General features: G+C 47.5%; 1 protein-coding gene across 1 annotated transcript; it reads right to left on the minus strand.

Moving 5' to 3' along the window:
- Window positions 1–9,891: 9,891 nt before the first annotated feature.
- On the minus strand, window positions 9,892–11,537 carry LOC311323745 (bone morphogenetic protein 2; the record flags this gene model as incomplete). The annotated part of the gene is made up of 5 exons (XM_084456043.1): window positions 9,892–10,292; window positions 10,409–10,604; window positions 10,737–10,853; window positions 10,958–11,097; window positions 11,222–11,537. 5 exons carry the CDS (start codon window positions 11,535–11,537, stop codon window positions 9,892–9,894), a joined length of 1,170 nt encoding a protein of 389 aa, XP_084312169.1.
- Between the last annotated feature and the right edge of the window lie 6,254 nt (window positions 11,538–17,791).

Below are 17,791 nucleotides of genomic sequence, written 5' to 3' on the forward strand. Positions count from 1 at the left end.
AATCATAACATATTACAAAGGCTAATCAGTTAGTATCATAACATTTTTAAGAGCTGTGCCATGTAATCCTTACACAAGCTTGACTTGTGAATCAAAGGTGTAAGAGAGGTCGTCATGTCTGTTGAAGGTGACCACATGTGGCTTAGCAGTCCACACACACACAAACACAACCACACAGTACAATATTAAGCGTGTATAATAGACTAACCTGGTCTTGCAGCACTGCAGGTCATAGGGGCTGCAATGACATATTTTTGCTATAAAGACTTCTATGAAGAGCCAGTATTTATGATGGGCACCAGGGCCGATTTTCTTGCTCCTCATGGCCATGATCATGCCTGATATTTAGGAGAGGGCAGCGAGAGCCAGATCGTCTGGTCCCTAAAATAACTTACCCACAGTATGGGGTGTTTATCTGTGGTGGACATAGCAATGTGCTTTGGTTCAGCATGTCATGTACGCAAAGGTCAATGCTAGATCTATGGAGTTCAAAGACATGCAAGGAGCTATTCTGCTTAGCCTTGTATGTTGCTATATGTTGAAAGATTGTGTGTTATGCTAAGAATCACACCAATGAAATACCAAAATCCCTAGCTGATAATGGGATACTGTAATACACATAATGAAATATTAACTCCTGTATCTAGAGCAAATTCTATACCTGCTTCAATACATGTTCAACATATAATCTTTTTAAATCATATTGATGTATGTTCCTCTTATGTTTATCTCCCATATTCAACTACATGCATCTATCTAGTAATGCAATCTTTTCTGTCATAATATTCTCTTTTTAGAGATTAGAAAGTTAGAAAAGTAATTCTAACATGGTTTCTCTCTGCCTTTCCACCAGGACGTCACATCCCTCTCCAGATGGCAAGCTGACTGGACAGGGGACCGTCTAGACAAAAGCATCACACAACCTCGGCGGTGTGTCACCTGTTCACCCGAGGTGGTGTGACGACTGCTCACCTTCACCGCCATCGTTGCCACCATGAGCTGTGTGGAGAAGCGTCACCTGGGCCACCGGGGGGGGGGAGGGGGGGGCAGCATGCTACACCACCGCTTCCCCAACGGATTCACCGAGATGATCATGGACGAGACGGACCGCGAGGTCAGCAGCCTGACCGACCGCGCCTTCCGCAGCCTTTGCGTTGGAGACGAGGCCGTCTACAACGATGAGCTCTGCTACGGTTACTCTCCCTTCAGCTGCCACAAGCCTCTGGTGGAGGAGCCAATGAAAAAGACTCATAAAGAGGGTTCCTGTAAAAAACAACAACAGACCAATGGAGCCGGTGACCCTCAGCTGTGGAGGCAGAAGAAGGAGATGTCTTCTACAGTGTCATCACTCCTCAAGGCCTTCAGTGTCACAGAGGATAGCGGTGAGGGCGCGCTGAAGAAGAACGGCTATTCCTGGGATAAGTCCGCCCTCCTTAGCATCCAACAGGAGCTCTCAGAGTTCTCCTCAGATTACCATGGTACCCTCGCAGACAAACATTCTAATGATACTAAAAACTCTAGGGATGGGACAACCAAGAATTCTGGCAAGGAAGGATCCCAAATGTCAGGGAAGTCCGCTAAGTGTAAAAATGGCAAATCCAGCAGCAGCAGCAAGTTGAGGAAGCTCAACATCAAAAACTTTTTTCTCCACAGCGAGTTCAGCCCCTTTCAGTCGTGGAGGGACTTGAACAAGTGCCCGTTTGGCCAGGAGGGCATCGTTACCTCCATTCTCCCCTCGGACAATCTCCCGAAATGGTATGACTCGCCTCTTTACAAAGAACTGACAGAGGCACACAGAATAGAGGTTCTGCAGACAAAGGACACAGAATTGTGCCAGAAAGCTCCATCAGTTCAACCCACTCAACCTCTGCCCCCACCTCCTCCTCCTCCTCGTGTCCCACCCAAAGTCCTGCCAAAGCCCTCCTCTGCCATCCCCCCTGACAACAGGTGCTCCTCGGAAGGAGGTGAGACTGGCGCCCCCTGGAGGCGAAACAGAGCAAGAGCCAAAAGTGCCGTCCCAGATAAACAGCCTGGCATACTCTCCCCTCCACATGACAGCTCCAATGACGTTAGCCAGTTGCCGGGTAAGAAGGAGGTGAGATCAGTGGAGGTGAAGGCAGTGGAGGAGCCGGGTTCTTTGGCCTCCACGCCCTTCAACATCTCCCAGCTCATGACCCCAGTCATCCCATCAAGACAGCCCACAGAGACCTCTGAGATCCTGCAGACAGTGTTCTCTCCCTCAGCCCTGGACCTTCCCCTCAGGCCCGATTCTGAGGCCAAGATGACTCCTGAACCCCCGGTCAAACGAGAGAGCTACAAGTCCATCGCCTCCAGTCTGCTCTTCAACCTCAAGGACAACAGAAAGAGGGTCAAGAGCAGATACAGCCCACCCAAGTTCAAAACCACAGAAATAACAGATCGCAGCAGGCAGTCTCCCATGTTGAATCTGACTCTCCACAGCCCAGCCTCAGGTTTCAGCACACCTGCCATTCTTAAGGATGGCCAGACTATCTGTAGTCCTGTCTCAGAGTCAGCCAATGCCCAGACTGTTGGACTAAAGAAATACCTGGAACCTGACAGGCCCATATCAGATGATTACTTGATATCAAACCTATTACAAACCAAAAAAGACACCATGGGTAGTAGGAGTCTAAATGATGCACAGGAGAATGGCCTCTACATTGGCTCCCCCTTCATAAATTCTAAGATGAACAAAAGTCCGCTAGTCAACAAACAGAGCTACCCGTCCTTGAACTTGTATAAGAAAGCAAGTCCCGAGACTGAGATGAAAACCTTGAACAAGGATACCCTCTCTGTTGTCAACAAAGACTCTCCAACAATACAAAACAAAGGTCTATCTTCCAATGTACCAGACAACACTACAAGGCCAATAAAGGACTTTATAGAGATAAAGGAGGTTAAAGACAACAGAGATAAGACAACAATGGACATTATCAGAGCTGCCAAGGAGGCTATAAGTGCAGCTAAAAACAAAGCGCTTTCTTCAACTCTATCAGACAGCACCAAGAAGCCAGGAAAAGATGTTGTAGAGTTGCAGGTGAAAGCTATTGATGAACAGGCTGTAACTATCAAAGAGTTTGTCAGAAATAATAGGGATGTGGTATCTCCAGAACAAAATAATAGAACTGAATTAGAAGTATTAGCTATGACTAAGACAAGAAATACTAGACATGAACCCCCTCCAGTAGCGAAGAGAACCAACACTAAACCCCCTGAGAAATGCCACACCCAGGACAGACTCACCAATGGTGATACAGGGAGAGACATATCAAAAGAAAATGAGACAGTTAAAAAGCAAGGCAGATTTAAACATATATTCTCATCGAGACAAAACAACTACATTAAAAGCCAGAGATATGCGATAACGGAGAATGGTGAGGAAGAGGAAGACCAGGAAGATTATGAACATGGAAAGGAAGAGACTGACTTAAATAAATTAACTAAATGTCCACAGGTGACACCACCTAGAGAAATGAAAGATAGTGAACATATAATCAGTGACTTACATGCATTGAAAGAGCTGGAGAGGGCTAGATTGGAGGATCGTCTCCTCAAAGACAATGAGTCCATGGAAAATAAGATTGCAGGCAAAAACGTAGACGAGGAAACCAAGGTGAAAAATGATTTGATTTCCAGAGAACTCAGGAATATCAAACGGGGAATGTTGTCGATGAGAGGCAACATGGCCGTGAAAAGAGAAGTGTTCGCCAAGAAAGAACAGGAGCAAAACAAACATGAGGCATTAGCAAAGATCGACAGCAATGCCGTAGTCAACAAATCGCTGATTAATGATAACTATGACAAGGCGAAGATGGCGCTGGAGGAGATCATATCGGAGCGAGCAGAGAGACTGAAGAACAAAGGGTCAAATCAAGAAGAGCAGGAGAGGATCTGGGTGTCTATGGAACAGCCTCTGTATGATAACTACACAGTCAGAATGCAGGAGCGTAAACAAGCCAGGCAGGATGCTCTCCGAGCTGTGGAGGACAAACAAAATGCCATTGGTCCATCTGCGCTGAGAGAGGAGGTGAGAGAGAGGCTGGGAGATCTGAGAGATCATAACCATATGCAACAGATTCTCTCCCAGGCTGAGACTAAACATGATGACAGCCTCAAGCCAGGAGCCAGAGCCAACATCCCTGGGGTGGACCGGGTCAACACAGAACTCAATAAAAAGTCAACAAACAGATCCAACTCCAACAAGGAGGAACAAGGCCAGTCTGTCAATAATATCAGAGGTGAAAACGAATGGAGGCTGAGTGAGAAAGATAATGTCAAAATGATGATTGAGGATGGAGATAATGTTTGCTTGATGAATGTATCACGGCAGACTTCTGTGGAAACAAAAGAGAATAAGTCAAGAGAAAGGAGAGAAAGTAAGTCGGAGGTACCACTTGTTCCACCAAGGATCAAGAAGGGGATGGGTAAAAAAGAGGGGAACTCTGAGAAAGAGATTGAAAGTGGACAAGAGGACTTTTTGCAGGACAACATGAAGGAGAATGAGGAGCTTCAGTCTATTGATGAGAGAAGACAGACTAGAGGCCAAGATAGCAAGGTCATAGTGGCAATGGAGAAAGATACTGCACAAAATACAATTTGTTCAATTAAAAATATGAATAGTAAAATCCAAGAGATCACGGCCAATGCTAAAACAGATGTACAGTCAGTCACAGAACAGTCCAAGGCTGAACATCAAAGTACTACGCCCCAGGAACAGCCCAAAATTAAGCGGAAGGCCCCTTTACGGCCAGATGAAAAACCCTCAAATATTGTAGAATTGTTGAACGAAGAGAGGGCCACCCCTAGGGATAAAACACCTGCAAATACACAGAGAGCAGCACAGAATCAAACTACTGAAGAGCCTGATAAACCGAATATAATTAGTGAGGACATCGCAGCTATTAAAGATGAAGCTGTTCATGATATTGACCTACATCGGGAGACAGTTTCCCCATTACTCTTAATTGGCAGTGCTTTCAACCAGAGCCCACCGGATCATAGCAGCCTGTCCTCAAAGTCTTCCTACTTCTCTGTGGAGAGCACTCTGCACAGAAACACGGACTCCACCATCTACCACTCCCTGGAGAACCTGATAGGCGAGGTGAATGAGGACATCGAGAATGTTTCAGGGAATGTCGGAGAAGATCTGGAGAAGGCCGCGGTGGAGTATTATTCCATAAGCGACCATGAGAGTGAACCGGGGGTGGAGGATAGCACGACAATGTCTCCCACTCGGGGGGGAGAGAGAAAGATGCCTTCTCCGGAGGACAGCAAACCGAGAGGGGGCAGAAAGGTCAACAAAAGATGTTTATGGTCCCATGTTGTGAAGAAAAATGACAACCAAACATCAACAGTGCAGGCACTGTCTGACAGCAATGTCTGTTCACCTACCAACAACCAAACAGCAAATCCTCAGGCATCATCCGGCAGCAATGACTGTTCTCCAACCAACAACCAAACACCAAATGTTCAGTCACCATTTGGCAGCAATGTTTGTTCTCCCACCAACCAAACAACAAATCCTCAGGCATCATCCGGCAGCAATGTCTATTCTCCAGCCAACAACCAAACACCAAATGTTCAGTCACCGTCTGGCAGCAATGTTTGTTCTCCCATCAACAACCCAACACCAAATGTTCAGTCACCGTCTGGCAGCAATGTTGCATCACCAACCGACCATCAAACATCAAATGTTCAGTCACCATCGATCAGCAATGTCTGTTCTCCCACCAACAACCAAACACCAAATGTTCAGTCACCATCTGGCAGCAATGTCTGTTCTCCAGCCAACAACCAAACACCAAATGTTCAGTCACCGTCTGGCAGCAATGTCTGTTCTCCAGCCAACAACCAAACACCAAATGTTCAGTCACCGTCTGGCAGCAATGTTTGTTCTCCCATCAACAACCCAACACCAAATGTTCAGTCACCATCGGGCAGCAATGTCTGTTCCCCAACTAAAAACCAAACAACAAATGTTCAGTCACCATCTGGCAGCAATGTTGCATCACCAACCAACCATCAAACACCCAATGTCCAGTCCCCATCCAGCAGCAATGTCAGTTCACCAACCATTGAGAAACCATCTTTGTTCAAAGTGAAGGACAACACATTCAGCAACAAAAAGCCAGTGTTACACCATCCCAGTTTTGACCCTGTGGGCAAGCTTCTGTTATTGAGAGAGAGTCGGAAGTGTTCTGAGAGAGGTGAGGAGGACACTCTCAAACATCTGAAGGAAAGTGTTGAAATCCATCTATTCAGCAATACCGCCACAACACCAGAGAAACTCTCCAAGAAACCTAAAGAAACATTAGAGCAGATCCACCACACCACACATTCACCCTTGTCTCCCTCAAACCTGGCAACCGACAACTTCAAGGCAAGCCAGTATGGAACGTTCCTCACAGTGTCCCAGGAGGACGACAGACATTCAGGGGTGAGTCGGTCATCTGAGGCGGTGGAGAGCACAGCGGACATGGCCGACACAGAGACCCTCTCCAGCACTGCAGCCACGGAAGATATGGAGGAGAGGGGCTCCAAGGCTCCCAGTGAGAGGTCCGGCTCTGTCTGCAGCGGCAATGACCCACAAGTCCCCAACAAGCCACCTGTGGTCCCGCCCAAATCTGAGAAGGCCCTCCTCCGCGCTATGAAGCTGACCACTAGGAGGATCCAGAAGGAGGAGGCTAAAAGTAAACCTGCTAAAAATAAGTCAAGTCGTAGCAGTAGCAAACACAGGAATGATAAACACAAAACTGAGAAGACAGAGCAGAAGAGTGCCAGCGATGGAGGCAGTAGTGGTGGTGAGAAGCATTGCAGCGGGGACAAGAACCATCGTGATGGAACAGAGCATCACAGGCATAGTGGCGACAAACATCACAAAGACAGAGCAGAGCATAGCAGCCATGGCAGCGAGAGACACCACCATGAAAGGGCAGAGCAGGGCAGGCAGAACAGAGAGCCGGCAGAGAAAGTTCACCATGGTTCGTCTTTAGAATGCCACGGTCACAGTAGTGAGAAACGTAGCCGTGAGAAGCCGGAGCAGAGGTACCACAGTAGTGACAAGGTCATCAGTGACGTACCGGTGTACAAAGCCCACTCCACCGTGGACCACAACAAACAACACCCTCACAGGTCCCAGAGCAATGACAGGTACATTGTTGATAGGGCTGAATATCGACTCAGAGGTTATGAGAAACCGGTCAGCGACCGAACGGATCACAGGAGTCAGCAAATAGGTTCCATCATGGAGGAGCCCCAGAGAGGCAGGGCCAGAGACAGACCTGGCAGGGACAGGCCACACCAGAGGAGCCATAGTATCGACACACATCCCGCTGAGGCAGCCGATCTGCCCTCGCACCACCCCAACAACCTTTCTCGCCAGTCCAGCTATACCGGCCAGCTCTCTCGCCAGTCCAGCATCGAACACGCCATAATTACACAGTCCTTCCCCATGACCCAGCGCAAGCTCCTCCAGGACCCCGACTCAGGCCAATACTTTGTTGTGGACATGCCCATCCAGATCCAGACCAAGACCTTCTTCGACCCAGAGACGGGCAACTACGTGCAGTTGCCAGTGCAGCCTCCGGAGGGCGCTGTCCCCCAGGCCTCCACCATGGAGGTTCTGAACACCCCGCTTGTGCTCTACCACGGCTTTGTGCCGGTGCCGGTGTCGTCCATGCCGGCCCAGAAGTCCATGGTCCAGGCCTCCCAGCAGGAGCAGGAGGGGTTTGAGGAGCGTCTGGCCAGGGCCAGGCAGGGACAACACAGCGAGGAGGGACACCCCTACCTGGAGCCTGTGTACGGAGCACAAGACCATATGCTGGGAGAGTTCTTGGGCACCGAGGAACTGGACTGCATGAGCTGATAGGGGTTGCTGGAGGTCTTATGGTTCCACACCTAAGGGAATCTGCATCTCTCAGCCACTGGGGAGCTACCATGTACTGTACTGTAGGCTATGTGCTGGTACTGAATCACTGGACTGCGTCAGCTGATGTGAAGCTGATTGGAGCTGCCAGCAGATTAGGTTGAAGTGGCCTTTAGCACTGATCTTGGGTCAGTATGGAGTTTTTTCTACTATTGGGTCAAATGAGAATTAGGCAAAGGCATTCTGATCATAGACTTGCAACTCTTGTTTAACAATTGGCAGAACATAACTGAAGAGAGAGATAACTTGAGAAAGAGAAAGCCTGAATGTATAAGAGATTGACTTAAGTCAAGTGTTTAGTGAGCATCTGATTTCAGGGATTTGTGTATGATATGTATATGTGCAATTTGTACAATTTGGTGAGATAAACTATAACAACGTAAAGACAGGATGGATGTTTCATGTACATAATGTATTTTACATGTACTGTATACAAAGAAAGTCAGTTTGATTGTAAAACTTGAAAGGAGTTTAATACAGTATATTTAACTGAAGTGGTTTTCAGTCTTTTTCAGCGGTTATTTTTGTTGTATTTTTATTGATGTGTATAGTTTTTATTTTCTTTTTTGAGTTTTCATTTTCCACAAATGTTTGAGCTTACAATCACAATTAAATGATATCGATCATCTTAATTGATCAATAAAACAATTAAAACATGATACTTGTATAAAGCATTGTTTCGATCTACGTTTCAGTAAGTCTTGATTAGAATGCCAAGCGGACTGAGTAAAGTATATTTACTATTTTGCGTGTGAAATGTTGGGTTCATGCAACTGAATATGGTGAATTGACCAGACATGTTTTGTTTGATGCTATTGGCTACATTATATATGAGTTTGAAATGACATTGGTTCAAGTTGCAATACTTTATATGTATTATAACATGCAGGGGATATGGACATGTTTTGCAATTTGGTTGTATTTTGCATTTGAATTAGCAGGGCTATATTTTGTCTGTGAAGCATTCCAATAAAGAGTTATGTTTAATGAGGACTGGCCTACGGGCTACACTGGTGAAGAGAAAAGACGTGTTAGATAGTGAGCTTTTCTTTCTACATAGAAGCCATATTGCACATAGCAGGGAACATAGTAGCTAGGAGAGTACATTACACATTAGCAGGTGTCTGACACCATTTAGTGTACGTTAATGTTCATTCAACCCTGAATCCAAATACTGCAGCCTATGGAGTGAGCAGAATTGTGTGAAGGACGTACAATGAGCTACTTTATATATGCACAACTCCAGTACTTCCTGAAATTAGACATGCTTCTCTATTTCCTGTCCTACACTATTGGATGAAGTGATTAATCAGGTGTGCCTGACTGCAGCACAATGATCAGGCACATCTGAAATCAGTTCATCCAATAGTGTAGGACAGGAAATAAAGAAGCATGTCTAATTTCAGGAAGAACTGGAGTTGTGCATATAGCTCATACCATGACAAGAGAGACCTGACGCGTGATCCACACACAACCATTACAATACACGTTGAGGTTGAACACAACTTGAGTATATCATTGATAATCTCACGGAAAGCCAGTCACAATTGTAAAGGTTTTCAATTCCTTATACCTAAAAAGTGCTTTTTGGGAGGAGTGACAAGCCATGTAGCCTATATAGGCTATTGTAATGTAACATTGCCTGATCACGAGAATCAGCACCATGGCCAGCGCCACGCATTGGAATGATACCCCCCCATGTGCACGACCTCTCAGTGGTTTACTAACATTTAACTTATTTAATACCGTCTTCAAATAGCCTACAATGACAGATTTCAGTTGCAGAAAATGCATTTATTATTTCTCAAAATAGTGCAATATACATTTGTACATCTCATTCGTTATGGGTATTCATACATAGTAGACAACAGTAAATTTGACTTCAATTCAATTTAGGGCCAATCGCAATCGATTAGGGCAAGCTGTGTGATCATAGCCCTGCACAGTCAATGACAGCCACAGCTAATCGCCACCATATCGTCATACTGTTTCAAGACCACGTTTTCCTCGTCGTCGAAATAGAGCAAGCTGATGGACTGGAGTTTGTCTGGCACGCAGCACGGGGTATCCACGTCGCTGGAGAGCTTTAGCGCATGCATGATGGACTGCACCGTCGCGTGGTTGGTGGCGCGAAGACTTTCCCCAAGCGGGAACGGACAGGTACCCTTGCAGTGATACGCGTTGTATCCACGCGGGGATATGATCCAGCCCCCCCAGCCGATCTCCTCGAAGTCGACGAAGAGAGGGACCCTCTGGCACGTCAAGGGACGGCTGCGGAGGAAAGTGGGGGCAGCGCGCCTCCGCCTGCCCCGGTTGTCTCCAGGCTCCGTGGCGCGGTTGGCATGTCCTGCAACCAGCGCGTGCACGAGAGAACACATCCGTTGAGGGTTAGGTCGAACATACGTGATAATGTATAACCTGTCATTAGGAATAAATGCATATAAGCCAGAATACAATGCTTACCTTGGTTCAGTGATCTATTCGTGTTGGAGACTGTTCTCCCATCGTCTGAGAATATCACGAGGTAAGCGTCCTTATCGGCGGCCTGTCCACGTTCCAAAGGGGAAGACACAACGGACTCTACCCAGTTCCCTGATGGTAGCGTAGGAACGACCAGGATACCGTTATTCTCCTCGCTGTTGCGGATCCATTTGGACACCTGTCATGGGCGAACACAAACTTATGTCAATGAGACATATACTGTCAATATGAACAGGCTATTGTTATGCGGCGGTATGATGAAGCGGACATTATTTGTTGTTATATGCAACGAGGAAAGATATAGGCCTACCATTTGCGTGACATTGAAGATCTCCCACCCTTGAGTGTACATCGGTACCAGTCGGGACGTGATAAGGTTTCCTCTCCAAGGCTTAACTCTGCTGTCCAGTACTTCGTACAGATCCACCTGCGCACAAAATACGCGTTTGTCTTTAACCTTTATAGCTTAAATAACAAAATAATACACGTTTAGTTGTGAGGTGGATAAAACGATGTATCATTCTAGCTTACTTTGTAGAAGTGAGGTCCATAGGACTTCCCCAGGAACAGACGCTGTTTCTGTCTGAACCAGCGGAACTCCGCCTTGATCATCCTCTCCTCTCTGGAGAACGAGGCGAGGTTGTAGAAGTGAAACCTCTCACCTGTATGTCCTTCGAGAAAATATGATACATCATGGTTATTATAATACATTTAAATGATTTCAGGCGCAGGAGAACGTATTCAATGTAGCTGTGCGTAATTGCGCGCGTTGGGTACTGGTTCTAGGCGACGCACCTTTATCCTCGAAGCTCCTCACAACGTTGCCCTCCAGGGCCTCCTGGTTCCGGGGTGTCCCGTCGGAGTCCGCCACGGCGTTGTACAAGTCCAGCATGAACTGGGGCGCCTTTTTGTGCGCCGAAGACGAACTCTGAGGCAAATCCTTGAGGTGGAAGAAATCTTCCAGCTTCTTCATTGACTTGGCTACAATCGAACGAGGAACGTCCCTCCGAGTAGCTTCTTTGGATATGCCGTCATGGGCGATACTGAAGAGGGAGACGAAGCTAAACTGTAGTGCGAGAATGAGCCAGACGTGGAGACCCTGCACTGTCATACTAGCGATTGTCTACTGAGCTCGGTCCGTGAGGGGTCAGTGATTAGAGGAAGCCCCTGTATTCAGCTAGCAACAGGCTGACAGCTGATTGGTCGCGAATTATTGGATCATTAAATACTAATCATGCATAGCCTAATGGGTTTGGAGATTCAATGACAGACAGTTTGGATGAGAAAGGTCAAAATGTAGACTAGCCTATCGAAAAGAGTGATTGCCCTATCCCAAGAAAGTTGATACAAATTACTGGGTCATCTGCCCCGTTTGTCTGACCCAGAATGTTATTGTCACAACGCACAAACAAAAAAGGTTCGTCTTTTACGCATGGCACAGAGCAGATCACGTTTGGTCGCTAAAGCACCGCGCGGATGACGTCCATGCATTAGAAACTACAAGACTGATGTTTTGCTGAGTTTGTCCTCGTGGGTTCCTTCAGTCCGTTTATCCGTTATCAGTATGAATCCAGTTGGCCTCCACAGAAACAGAGCAAACGAATAAGCACACCTATGACGCAAACGAAAACTCGGGTTTACTTCTTGTTGTTATATCCACAAAAAGCAGCGCTGGTCCTGGTGTCCATGGCACCGGGAGGGGACTCTCCGTTAGGGCCTTGTTTGGAGAATGACGCAGAGACTGGACGGTTAAGAGAGCGTAGGTGTCGCCACCACCGTATGATGTGTTTATTAGTTTGTCAAACGATTCGCGGATTAACCATCAATCAGCCGAAGAATAGGGATCAAATTCCTAAGATCATTCCACTGATCAATGACGCTTTCGCTTATAATATGTTAATTAAATGAATGCGGCCTTCAAAGGAATGATGATCCCTCTCATTTAGAAGCGATTACTCACACACACACACACACACACACACACACACACACACACACACACACACGCACACACACACACACACACACACACACACACACACGCACACGCATACACACACACACACACACACACGCCCTTGTCATCGCGCACGCGGGCTCATAGTTATCAGTGGGCAGATACAATGTCTATTAGGCCCGTACAATCACCACAAATAGCACGAGATACCTATTGCTTGCATTTAATAACGAACGTCAAAAGTGTCCCTCATTACACAATGTAAGGAGCGTTCTAACACATCCCCATTGCTTTTTCCTTGGTAACCCCAAGAGGCAGCTAACCGGCATTGCTCAAGAGCCAATTTGACACCGACCTCCACAACACGAACATAAAAGTCGTTTGAACAGCCCAGCCGGGCCGTCATCGTTAGGCAGAGTTATGGTGAATTCCATTCACGCATTGTAGCAGGACGGGCAGGGCAGTTCCCTGCGCGTGCGTCACTGCCCGGGTCTCAGTCAATGTGGAACCCCCTATGTACTGCATAACCCGAGTGTGTGGGATCTCCTCAAATGTTTGGACTGGCCATGTGCTGATCACAGATAAAACAGGAGGACGCTTGACTGCTGCAGACCAAAGACAAGAGCATCTTCAGGGGCAGATGTGTCTGAAGAAGACGATTGACCACTTGGGCGACGCAATAAACACAGAGTAGGGATATTACGCAAAGTCTGATACATTTGAGACTGAAGCGTACGGTGCAATATTTAATTGTTTAACACATCAGCGTTGGCGCTCTGGTCCTCCCAAGCACCGTATCGGGTGATAATTTCGAGGTGCTATATGCCTTTGAGTCCAGCAGATAGCGCCATTGACTAACGTAAAGCTGAAGGTAGGCACCCAAGTCACTTCAGTGCAGGATACCGTGTGATCCCTTAATCTCTGATACCTGATTATGTGATCTGCATAATTCAGATATTAGCAATCGAGATATTTTACTTCACAGACATCATCATGAGGGCGTTGCTAATCATACATAATTCAATGAGACATGCAGAACACGCCCAATCTAAAACAATAGGGGAGCAATTAAGGTCACACCTGAACATCTGACAGTTCTAATCAAGTCGTTTCATCCTTTACAGCGAGCGCAGCGTTTCTGCAGGTCAGCCGGCCAGAGACACATGGAAAGCATTTTGAAGGCGTGGCTGACTGGCCGGCGGCCGTCTGGTATGAGCTCCAGCGCTGCTGCCGTCCCCACGCCCCCGGAGCCGGGCAGGAGGGAAGGGACGCGCCTCTCCCGCTCCGGAGGGAAGATGAGACCCTGGATCCGGTCTCTCGTCACGTCCCATTCGTCTTGATTACATCCAGGACGGGACGGGAGAGGCGTGGCCGCGTCAGAGAGAGAGAGAGAGAGAGAGAGAGAGAGAGAGAGAGAGAGAGAGAGCAGACGGGGGAGAAAAGAGGGAGTTGATTCTTTTAAAGGTATGTATGCCGACTCAGACCAATCTGTCTCTCTCTGTCTCTGTCTCTCTCTCTCCCTCCCTCTCTCTCTCTCTCTCTCTCTCTCTCCCTCTCTCTGTCTCTCTCTCTCTCTCTCTCTCTCCCTCCCTCTCTCTTTCTCTCTCTCTCTCTCTCCCTCTCCCTCCCTCCCTCCAGCAGCAGACAGAGACATCAGTCGTGCCACGTGACACCGCATTCTTGAAGACCGCATCCCGGCCAGAGGGCTGGCGAGAGGGAGGGTGGGAGGAGAGAGATGGGGGGGGGGAGTGTTGGAGTGTTGGTAGGATAGTTGGGGGCTGGTGCAGGGCAGAGGGAAGTGTGTGTGTGTGTGTGTGTGTGTGTGTTGTTGTGGGGGGGGGGGGGGGGGGGGCGTATGCTTGTGGTAGAGGTGCGCACCTTGAGCTGGACACTGGTAGGCCGGGGAGGGGCAGGAGGGACGGTGGAGGATAGGCGGAGAGGGTAAGGAGAGGAAAGGAGAGAAGAGGGAGAGAGGAAAGGAGAATATAGGAGAGGAGACAAGGAGAGAAGAGAGGGTAGGGATGGGAGAGGAGAGGAGATATTGCAGTGTGATTCCCTTGTCCCTCTCCACCGTGTCCAGACTACAGCAGTATTAGTGGGTAATACTCACCGGAGCCTGGCTACAACCACCACAGGAAATCCTGATCGGGTCCAATAGATGTGACGAGAGCTACTCCCAGACCCGGAGAGGAGAGGCTGTCTGGACCCCCGTTACTGTATGATGTTACTGTCTGACCGTAACGTGACCAAGGAGAGGGGTTTAGAAGATGGGCCAGGAGCCAATGATAGAGAGAGGGAGGGAGGGAGAGAGAGAGAGGGGGGGGGGGGTTGAATGGGAGCGAAAGATAAGGAGAGAGATAGAGAGAGGGAGAATGAGAGGAGAGAAAGAGATCAAGAGAATGGAAGGAGAGAGATAATGAAAGGAGAGTGAGAGACAGTAATGACCTATGAGGTTTACCTATAGCATAGTCCTGGAAGTTTCTCATAAACTCACATCCTCTTCCTCTCTAATGCACAGTAATACTTACTGTGCTTAGTGGTGTACCCAGAGGAAAGGATGTATGTGTGTGTGTGTGTGTGTGTGTGTGTGTGAGAGAGAGAGAGACAGAGAGAAAGAGAGAGAGATGTTGTGTGTGTGTGTGTGAGAGAGAGAGAGAAATTGTGTGTGTGAGAGACCATGTACTGTATGTGTGTAAGACAGAGAAAGTGTAATGTATGTGTGTGTGGTGTGTGTGTGTGCGTGTGTGTGTGTGTATGTGTGTATGTGTGTGTGTGTGTGTGTGTGTGTGTGTGTTTTGATTGCTTCCCTGTACAGCACCTAGTCTACCTCACCTCCTACTCAAACACACAGACACTGTATCAGGTGTCACTTAATAATATTTTCACTCCATTATAATCTCATCATATTGCATCCACCTCTGGCTCTGTGGGCATTGAGAGAGCTACAGACACAAGTCTGTGTGTGTGAGTGGGGGTGTGTGTGTATGTGTGTATGTGTGTGTATGTGTGTATGTGTGTGTGTGTGTGTATGTGTGTATGTGTGTATGTATGTGTGTGTGTGTGTGTGTGTGTATGTGTGTATGTGTGTGTGTGTGTGTGTGTGTGTGTGTATGTGTGTATGTGCGTGTGTGTGTGTGTGTGTGTGTGTGTCCAGACCCAGGTTATGTGGTTCTGCGTTTTGGACCTTCCCCTCGACAGTCCAATAGTTCACAAGCCAAATAATCAGAAAGTCTTAAGAACTTATACTTTATTTTACAGTGTTCAAGCAGAAAAACAATGGCTGTGTTGATCGGTTTGAGTCCTAGGTACAGGATTGGACAGTTCCAGGCTAGTGTGTCTGTGTGTGTGTGTGTGTGTTTGTGTGTGTGTGTGTGTGTGTTTGTGTGTATGCTTGTTTCATCGATTCCATTTTTGTTCCGTGTAGACATGAAAAAGAGGGAGGGCATTTTGTATTGGAATCTGAATGAGAGAGAGGAAGAGAGAGAGGAAGAGAGCGAGGAAGAGAGCGAGCGAAAGAGAGGAGAGAGTGAGAGAGAGAGAGAGAGAGAAAGAGGGAGAGAGAAAGAGAAAAGAGGGAGATAGAGAGAAAGAAAGGCAATCCTGTAGTTCTAACCTCTCACAGTTCAGTACAGCCACCTCACCTTCTCTCCAGTTAGAGCCCAGACGCTACATCATATGGGAAATGGTTGCGGTTTAGATTATATTCATGATCGCTGAGACTCTTTGTGTGTGTGTGCGTGCGTGCATGTGTGTGCGTGCATGTGTGTGCGTGTGTGTGTACGTGCGTGCGTGCGTGTTATTATTTTTTCAATATCAGCAGTAGAGGAGCGACTTATTACATTTTCCTGTTTCTAATTACGCTAGCAATTACTCTATTCAACCAACAGCAGCCTCTGCACAGTACCCAGTGTGTGTGTGTGTGTGTGTGTGTGTGTATATATATGTGTGTGTGTGTGTGTGTGTGTGTGTGGGTTGCCCAGTGCCAGAACTGGGGTGGTGGGACAGTAGGGCAGAGGCTAGGAATGGAGGGATGGAGGGATTGTGTAGACTGGTGGTATAGAGAGATGGAGGGATTGTGTAGACTGGTGGTGTAGAGGGATGGAGGGATTGTGTAGACTGGTGGTATAGAGGGATGGAGGGATTGTGTAGACTGGTGGTGTAGAGGGATGGAGGGATTGTGTAGACTGGTGGTAGAGAGATGGAGGGATTGTGTAGACTGGTGGTATAGAGAGATGGAGGGATTGTGTAGACTGGTGGTATAGAGGGATGGAGGGATTGTGTAGACTGGTGGTATAGAGGGATGGAGGGATTGTGTAGACTGGTGGTGTAGAGGGTATAGAGATTGTGTAGACTGGTGGTATAGAGGGTATATAGTTTGTGTAGACTGGTGGTATAGAGGGTATAGAGTTTGTGTAGACTGGTGGTATAGAGGGTATAGAGTTTGTGTAGACTGGTGGTATAGAGGGTATAGAGATTGTGTAGACTGGTGGTATAGAGGGTATAGAGTTTGTGTAGACTGGTGGTATAGAGGGTATAGAGTTTGTGTAGACTGGTGGTATAGAGGGTATAGAGTTTGTGTAGACTGGTGGTATAGAGGGTATAGAGATTGTGTAGACTGGTGGTGTAGAGGGATGGGGACTGTGTAGACTGATGGTATAGAGGGTATAGAGTTTGTGTAGACTGGTGGTATAGAGGGTATAGAGTTTGTGTAGACTGGTGGTATAGAGGGTATAGAGTTTGTGTAGACTGGTGGTATAGAGGGTATAGAGATTGTGTAGACTGGTGGTATAGAGGGTATATAGTTTGTGTAGACTGGTGGTATAGAGGGTATAGAGATTGTGTAGACTGGTGGTGTAGAGGGATGGGGACTGTGTAGACTGGTGGTATAGAGGGTATAGAGATTGTGTAGACTGGTGGTATGGAGGGTATAGAGATTGTGTAGACTGGTGGTATAGAGGGTATATAGTTTGTGTAGACTGGTGGTATAGAGGGTATAGAGATTGTGTAGACTGGTGGTATAGAGGGTATAGAGATTGTGTAGACTGGTGTTAGAGGGATGGGGTTTCTGAAGACTGGTGATATAGAGGGATAGAGGGATTGTGTAGACTGGTGTTAGAGGGATGGGGGGCCGTGGAGACTGGTGGTGTAGAGGGATGGGGGATTGTGTAGACTGGTGGTAGAGAGTTGGAGGATTGTGTAGATTGGTGGTAGAGATTGGGGAACCGTGTAGACTGGTGTTAGAGGGATAGGGACCGTGTAGACTGGTGGTGTAGAGGGATGGGGGGCCGTGGAGACTGGTGGAGTAGAGGGATGGGGGGCCGTGGAGCCTGGGTGGGAGTGGTGGAAGACTGGAAGGGAGGGGAGCGACAAAGAGTATAGAAGTAGGCTGAGATGGAGGGTCACATCGG

This window comes from Borostomias antarcticus (assembly GCF_949987555.1).
Source record: "Borostomias antarcticus genome assembly, chromosome: 22".
In the NCBI taxonomy this organism is placed as follows: domain Eukaryota; kingdom Metazoa; phylum Chordata; class Actinopteri; order Stomiiformes; family Stomiidae; genus Borostomias; species Borostomias antarcticus.